General features: G+C 35.4%; 1 protein-coding gene across 1 annotated transcript in view; it reads right to left on the bottom strand.

The window, feature by feature from the left end:
* The window catches only part of GABRG2 (gamma-aminobutyric acid type A receptor subunit gamma2), a 93,379-nt gene extending 84,551 nt beyond the window's left edge, over positions 1 to 8,828 (bottom strand). The window contains exon 1 of the mRNA XM_019630866.1: positions 8,311 to 8,828. Within this exon, the coding sequence (XP_019486411.1) occupies positions 8,311 to 8,417 (107 nt within the window). The 5' untranslated portion in view covers positions 8,418 to 8,828. The remainder of the gene's footprint in view (positions 1 to 8,310) is intronic.
* Positions 8,829 to 9,123: the final 295 nt, after the last annotated feature.

Below are 9,123 nucleotides of genomic sequence, written 5' to 3' on the forward strand. Positions count from 1 at the left end.
TTCAAGGAGTTTTTAAATGCCAACATATCCTTGGTTTTATCGCACCGAATTGACTTTAGTTGCTGTTTATTTTATTATGTAAAAGATTTTGAGTGCAGTCACATGTGATGTGACTGGAAAAAAATATTGTTTTAATCTAGGCAGAGTCACTTTTCTTATTGAATATTTTCTCATGCTTTCAAAAATAATTAGCATACTCAAATATCAATTCTCAATGACCTCTCCTCTTAACCATGAAATAGAAAAAATGTACAATAAAACTATCTCTCAGATCCTAAAACATCTCTCAGATGAAAATTCCGTATTAAAGACTAAAAATTTCAAAAGAAAATCGGAGAGGGGTAACAGGTTCTGCAAATGGTACATGGAAAGGAGGTAGGAAAACAAGACTGGTGTTGAAAGGACTCTAATGAAATATAACATGGCAGTTCACTTGTGTCTGATGGAGGGGCCGGAGCTGATGCTGGAGAGGTTGTCAGGGATCAGTTCATGAAGGACCATATTGAGTGATCATATGCCCAGTTTGCCTGGGAAAGTTCCAGTTGGCACCTGTGGTCCTGACCTAATTATTAATAATTGTGCCCTCTTTCACTATAAAAATGTCTCCATTTTCCACAATAAATATATGGCCATATTGCCTATAAGTCTAGTTAAAACAATTGGATCTTATGGGCAAAAGGGAGTTATTGCAGAACTTTAGTATAACAATATAATGTGATTATATTTATGTTTTAAGAAGTCATTCTGAAGTGAAGCTGTCTTTATTTGCAGATGACAATACTGTATATAAAAAAACATCATCTACAAAAATTGTTAGAATAATTACTGGAACTAATATCACAGGATATAAAATTAATATACAAAATAAATTACTTTATATAACAGAGATAAACATTCAGAAAATAAATTTTAAAATATATAATTTGAAAAAGAATAAGACACACAAAATACTTAAAAATAAACTTAAGATATCTACACTGAAATATACAGTAAGGTGGTGAGAAGCATTAAAGGAAACCAGAACAGATGAAGAGATAAACCATGTTTAGGGATTGAAGGACTTAAGACTTTCAAAATGTCAGTACTGTCTAAATTGATCTATATATTCAACACCATTTCAAAAAAGATGCAACAGGACATTTTTATTTTGACTTAGTATAAATTGGCAAGTTTTATAAAATATATAAGGATATGAAAGATTTAAATAGACAAATTAGTCTCACAAAAGAAGAACATATATGAGTTTGTTTCATATTTATTACCTAATTTCAAGGTTTATGTTAAAGCTACAGTGATCACAGTCATATAGTGCTTACATATGCATAGACAAGTAGACCAATGGAATGGAATACAAATTTCAGAAATAGACCTGGACATACATGCTAATAACATTTTGACAAAGTTACTGAGGAATGTCAATGGAAAATGGAAAACCTTTTCAAAAAAATGGGGCTAAAGCAATTGGATAAATGCATGAGGAAATGAATATGTTTATAACATATTAATTTAAAAACAATAATGTGATATGGATCCTAAAACTAAATGAAAAAGCTTCCTAAAAATGCATGAAAATATTAATATCTTTGCAAACTTACAGGAGGCAAAAAATTCTTAGAGAGGACAGAAAAAAAATAACCATAATGGAAAAAAATGACAAATTTTACTTTATAATTAAATATTTTGCATATCTATCTATCATCTATCTATCATCAATCTAACAAAACCAAAAAACTAGAAAAAATATTTTTACTGCATGTATCTGACAAAGGATTTTTAGTTAAGACTCATAAAATACTTCTACAAGTCAATAATAAAATAAAGTATAATAAAAGCAGAAATCCCAAACACCTGGAGCTTTTAATTAAATATCTAAAAGTTGCAAATTTGTGTATGTACATGAAGATATTAACATAAACCTTGCTTTTAGAATGATGGTTATTTGAAAGGAACTAGATGAAGGGGGATACTGGAAGAAAGTAGGTAAAATAGATTTTAAAAAGTAGCTGGTAATTTATTGACATATAATTACTAGCATCCATAATCTTACCAAAGATTATGATGTGTCAATATTGAAAATCACTGAGGGATTAAAATCTCATTCTGTAATATTTTAATAAGCCACACAAAGCATTTTGCTCTTAATTCAAAAAGCTCCAAAATATTCACTGTATTTCTTGACCTTATTATATACAAGTTTTCATGCATTAATATTTCTGAAATTAATTGAAGCTCACAACTGGTATGTACATTTAAGGTGGTCTTTTTTTTCACTATTTGACTACATTTGACTACTTATATTGGATTGGCAAAGACTCAGAGAAGATGAAGATGAATCAGGTACAGGTGATGGTAGGGAAATAGACCATTTTTATGCATATAACTTGAAAACCTATAGGATAGGACATAAGCAGAGCAAAAATCCATCAATTGGCCAATGACATGTAAATTTAGTCTATGTTAAAATAACATCATATACGAGCATGACCATGTTGCTTTATTTAATTTTGTTGTTTATTACGTAGCTAATTTTTTAAACTATTAAACAAAAATAGTTCTCAGGACATTAAAAAAAAAGTTAATACCACTTTTCTTCTTCAAAAAGTACAATTCATTTTCAAGTGAAAACCTCCCCAACTAAAGGCAACAAATCCAGCAAAAATTATTATGACCAACAAAAGGAAGTTGGAATATTAAAACCAACCAAATAGATAGCCATAGATCAGTTTTAGCTGATTTGTTGATCTCAGTTTTTCTGTCCTGTTTTCACTATGCTAGAGAGCCGTTACAATCTCTCATCACACCATGTGACTTTCATGTGTAGCAGTTCCCTGAGTTAAAACTTAATAATTATTTGCACACCTCTGATAATTGCCACCCCATGAGGTTTCAAACTCCATGATGGCAGTGGTCATGGCTTCTGCTGCCTTATAATTATACACCCAGTTGCTAGCACTGACCTACCTGAAATACTTTATATACCTAGATACCTGTTGTACCTAGAGTTGTTTTCCACAATTATGCATTTCAAATGTATTTTTGAAGATATTTATAAAAAAGAATTGATAACCTGCCCAAAAGAACATAAATAAGAGCTGTCAGTCATTTATTTCTTCTTACTAAGATTATATTGACACGTTATATTCAGTTTGTTTGGGCCATTTTATTGAAATATGTCCAAATAAATTACAGAACTCAGTATATATTTGTCTCATTACATAAACTTTGGTTCTACAACTAAACTTGAGCTCATGGCAGGGTTTCAGTGATTACAAAGCCTCTTTACTTAAAAATCAGTCCTTGTTCTCCCCACTATAATGTTGTTTGGTAGTCATAAGGTTTTCTTTATGAATGGGTGGAGAGTGTAATATCAGTACTACTTATTTACCATTTACTTGGCACTTTATCTACAGGGTTATACAATGAGTTTTATAATGATATAGAATTAGTACCATATTTTGCACTCATAATACTATAGGGATTGATATGATTTGAAGTTAAATTTCATTTTTATCCTAATGTGTAACTTAAAAGCTTTTTATTTCCTTTCAAAGGATCTTTATTCACTAGAATAAGAAAGAAATGAATAGCAAATAACCCTCCCAGTAAAGCAAACTGAAGAGGCCTTTTATATCTCGAAACAATCCAATTATGTTCTCACTTTTAGAAAGAAAAGGGTGACCATACTTGTCATTTAGATCCTTAGACAGATTAACAGTAGAAAAACAAACATAAGTTTAATAACATGTTTACCCCCTGCATACATGAAAATACTCAGGAAATCTGAGTAACTGTCTGGCAGGGCCCCAGCCACCACCTTAAATGCCATCTCCAGCTACAGAGAAAAGATGTTAGGGGTAAGGGGACCCCAACATGGGAGGTTATCAGGCAAAGCACAATAAACTGAAGATATGGTGATTTTTCAGATTTAAATACCTGTCTTCTCCACTGATATCTTTCTAGATTTAGTCACCCTTCTCCTCCGGGAACAGGGAGGAAAATACCTTTACAAATGGAGATCTCCCTTATAAATGTAAATGTCTCCTACAAAAGGGTAACTTCTACTGGTTTTCACAGCTTCTCCCGTGTCTGCTGTTTCTTAAAAATCACCAGCCATAATCCTTATGCCAAAGAGGCATTCTTTGTGATGGCAAGTTCAGCTCCCCTTCAAAAGTATGTGTCAGTCCAGTGAAGCCTGCTTGAACTTAAATTGTAGAAAGACTGTCTTAGAAGGAAATTGTGACAGTGAGAAATAGCCATGACCTTCTTGATATAATATCTACAATAAAGATAAAGTCACTAATGTCAGTCTTAACTCCATTTCAATTTGAGCAGAAATTGTTGCATGAAGCACATTTTTAAATATGTGTGTAGAACAAAGACCTCTATGATTAAATGTTCTGTAATTTAATTATTTTGAGATTAGCTATTCTAAACTGAGTCTAAGAGATCATAGACATTTATATAAGTAGTTATTTAATTTAAAAGCCAATTTTTAAATTCCTGCCTACAATCCAGATGTTCTCTCTAGAAGTTGGTGGGCAACTGGCAACTGAATTCTGGGAAATAATTGGTGATAAGTATTGCTTTTTTTCAGATAGATGTTTGCATCAGGGTAGGCTTTGCAATGTTATGTGTACAATTAAGCAATTAAATATGCTGAGGCAATATTTATTTCTAGATAATACCACATGGAACTTTAGGAAAGAAGGGAGATAACCAGCTTTTCTGTAGAGATTAATTCTGTAAACAAATAGGTTTATAGTTCAGAATCCAAATATTCCTCTAAATGCATGGCCACAGCCTATTAGACACTAAAAAAGTTAGTTATGGGATTAAAAAAATTAGCAGCTCATAAGAAATATTTTTGAAATATTTTTCCTTGAGCAACAAAGAACAGACTATATTTGCAAATCTTTAACTCAATTTTGTTTTTAAAAATCAAATGCTAGCATTTCAAAGTAGGGGTTAGATTATCAAGTATAATCAAATTCACTTCTCAATCTATCATTGAAAAATAATTATTTATGACTCTACATATACTATAAAATCTTAATTTTATTCTAAGAACAAAATAAAACATATTTACCTCTAGCACTAATTTCTATTTACTCTAAATAATTTTCTATTGCTTCCCAATTTCTTTTTCTTAAGGTATTTTTGCTCTGAGATGAAATGTAATTACATAAAAAGAGTTCATAAAATTAGGGAATTTATTTTAAAACCTATATGTATGAAGATTTGTACATGGAGTGTCCATAGTTTATAGATATAATTACATACTCATGCATACATACCTTTGATGATAGAGGTCCCTGTTTACTTTTCAATCAATGTTTTCTCCTGAGGTGGGTTTATTAAAATTATTGATAGCTACGCCTCACCCTTTATGGTTTGTGTAACACACTCAATGATTTACGTACAAAATAAAAATTCTGTACGTGACTCATTCTGCTTGATTGAATAAAAATACCAATAATCAAAGCATTTATAAACATTAAATATGATGATGAATAAACTTTTGGAAATTAGCAAGGCATATACCACTTCTCTTTACCGTGCGGTCCAGGGTACTTGTTGAAAGTCAATATTCTTGGGCTCTACCCCAGACATAATGGTTCAGAATCTTTCAATCTCTGGTTCAGGAATCTCCATTTTAACAAGTTCTCCAGGTCATGCTTAGGACAGCTCTGTATGCAACATATGTGACAGTTGACATAATTTTGAGCTTCAGAAATTAGCTATTTCACAATAACAAGAGATATTGGCTATTAATATCTTTGTATTCCTTTCCGTTTTACATTTGTGTGAACACAACCTAATGAATTTAGTCAATTTAATGAGGGGGGACGTACGTATTCTTTGGAGTTATGTAAATGAAAAAGTCAATGAAATTTCTTTTAAATTTTCCCTCAGCTTTCTAGGTGGGTCTACTGACACTCTTTACCCAAGAAGCCTCTTTCAAATTGTTCCCTAGCATCCTACATTTTTCTAGTCACTTGTGGTCCTTCTTTAGTTTAGGATCAGCTTCACATCAAAGCCTCATCCAGCCTTCTTCAGCCATTGAGATGGCTTTTTTACGGGATTACAGCAAGCTGAAACTCTGATCACATTCTCTGCACCAAACTGCAATGACTCAATTCACAGTCATTACTGAGAAAATGTGAAAAACCCTCTTATTGGAGAGTTTACATGAAACATCACTCCCCTTACTTAGAGCTATATTTAAAATGCTCATCTAGGCTACTATGCTAAGAATTGAAAATTAATATGTACCTCTAGTTTTCATTTTTGTATGATATTGGAAAAGAAAAGGTGGTTTTTTTTGCCGAAAATAAGACATCTTAAATATGATACTATTATGAATAATAATAAAATTTGACATTTTTGGTTAAAAAAGACTATTATAGATAAAATACATAAGAATATCCTCGTCTATTTAGTTATAAAATTGTTTATTAAGATGGATGTGAGTAAGAAAGAAAAACATATTTCCATATGTCTTGTCTAGATTTTAATCAGGTTTCATAAATTGTAGGAATATGAGCGTAATAGTCTCTGTCCATGAGCAACTATCAACTCTAATTTCTGAAACAAATTAAGAGCTGCACACATTAGGCAAAAAAAATATGTGTGTGAACTTTGAATAGAAAATTGTATTTCCAGGATTCCACTAAAATGTATTTGCACATAAACCATCTCTAGTAAAAGGCCCTCTCCTCTTCTGAGAAAACCACTTAATCTTATACTCGTAGTGAAAACGTACTCTATTTTTATAGTAAAGGAGGCAAGTATGAAAAATGCTGGGGGAATTAAGCAGACCCTCTCTCTGCTTAAAAAGTCCAAAGAGAAGCTTCCACTCCTTATTTTGCCTTGGTCTCTTTATCAGAGATCTGCACCCCCCATAACTCCCCCAGAGAATGAAGGATTAGAGAAGTTCAATAGATATTTTTAATACAATACAGTAATAGTTTATCCCCCATCACTTTTATCTCCCTTTGTTACAACTACTACCTAAGAGTGTCAATTCCACATAAACCTTAGAGCTGTGGCTTAATATATTCTACAGCTAATTTTTCTTTCCTTTTTGGGGGGAGGAAAAAGGAATTTAGAATTACCTTAAATGTAGGGCCTTATTTCAAAATGACAGTATAGAAGACTGCAAGCAATGTAAATCGTGGACCTCTAACCTGCCTTGGTCCTTGCTGGAAATCCTGAGGTGTGTGGGGGTGGAGTGGGGGGGCTACTTAGGTGGGTAGATAGATGGTGAACTGTGTGTCATTCCGTTGATATTCCCTTGATACTTTTGGTGCAAGAAAGTTCAAGAAAACGTAGGTGCAAAGCACTTCAGAGTACACACCTGCTCAGGGTGTGGGGGACCCCATTCCTCACCCCTTCCCATCTTTTCTATTCAGTGCAGCAAGGCTCTGTGGCATCAATGCATAATTCACAATTTTGGCATCATATTCCCTTGGTTCAGCATATTTTTCAACACTGCAGCAAGGCCAGCTCTATTCCAGACATATATTCCTCCATGCATTTATAAACTAGCTTCTCTAGCCCATGCCCCCAATTCCCTCTCCAGTCTCCAGAAAGGGGTAGGGACAATCAGAACAGGGTCCCCTGATGTCGTTAGCGCTCCTTGGCTCCATCGGCCTTTTGTCTGAACTATATGGATGTCCTGTGTAAATTTAGAGGTGTCCTCTGGTTAGACAAGCCTGTTTCCATTTGGCCCGAAGCAGGATTGCTGTCCCTGGTGCTGAACTATGTTTGCCCATCAGAGAGCCTGCTGCTAGGTCAATGGGGCTGGATGGAAAACCTGGCGGACTGATGTTAAGAATGCCTAAGAGCAGGAGCTAGCAATACTTTGCTGTTCAGAAACAGAACCCCTCCCCCCCCCCCAAAGAAACACACACACATCTCCCGGGTTTGTGCCAGTACCTCATTTGCAGTTTTCTCCTCTAGACCCCCACCCAAAACGCCTCCAACATGGCCTCAAACGCCGGCATGTATCAGCACAGCCCACCTAGACATCATTTTGCAAAATGCTACTCCCCAGAAACAAAGTCTTCATGGCGTTAGCTTTTTCACTTTAAAACAAAACAAATAAATCCAATAAATTAATAACTAAACGAAAGTGACCTTCCTCTTTCCTCCCTTCTTTACGCTCCCCACGAATTCACATCCCCCTAAATTATACAGCCCCAAATCCGAGAAGAGCGTTTTAAATCTGGGTGGTCTCCGTAGTGCCACATCTCCACCCCTTCCCCCACCTCTCCGGAACAAAACGAAGCCGAAAACAGCACATCTTACCCTGGGTAGAGCGATAGCAAGAGCAGGATCCACACCGTCATTTTCTGTGAAAACACAGGAGTCGAGTAGACTGAGCTTCCTGTGCTCCATATATTTGGCGAACTCATCGCTTTTTTTTTTTTTTCCTCCTCTCGCCTCTCGGTTGCAGAAGAATCCCTCCCCTTTGTATTATTATTATGCTTATGATCTGATGGTGGCTCCCCCCACCTGCCTCTAGTAGGTCCCCTCACTGGGGAGATGTATTGCTGCCAGCTTGGGGAATTAATATTCAGGGGGCAGAAATAAGATCAGCACCAATGCTTGCAGATACCATCAAAGCGCCAGCTCAAGGAGCGGCTTCCAAGTCTGGGGGAATAATATAACTGAGGGAGGGGCAGGGTACAGGGAGAGACACACGGAGGCACATGGGGGAGAGAGAAAGGCGCGCGCACTCGTACACATACCCATGCCCCTCACACTCACACACGCTCTCCCAGGCCCATCGTTGTGGGATTGTTTGTTTTGATTTTTCTTTTAGAGGGGGCAATGTGTGTGTGTACGTGTGTGTGTGTCTGTGTGTGCGCGCGTGTGCGTGTATGTGTGTGTGTGTGTGTGTGTGTGTGTTTAAAAGAAAGAGAAAAATCACGAGAATCTCTGCGTGATCAACTATCACGCAGATTAACTATGAGGTCAAAGTGGAAATGCTGCACGCTGCTGCAGCATGAATTAACACATGCGTGGTGTCTTTCCAGCGCTCTTTAACCCTTCACTGCACACACAAGTGTGCAAGGACTGCCTTTCGTGGGGACAAGGGATGCTTTAGCAAGCCCATAA

The sequence above is a fragment of the Hipposideros armiger genome, unplaced genomic scaffold, assembly GCF_001890085.2.
Source record: "Hipposideros armiger isolate ML-2016 unplaced genomic scaffold, ASM189008v1 scaffold_959, whole genome shotgun sequence".
Taxonomy (NCBI): Eukaryota; Metazoa; Chordata; class Mammalia; order Chiroptera; family Hipposideridae; genus Hipposideros; species Hipposideros armiger.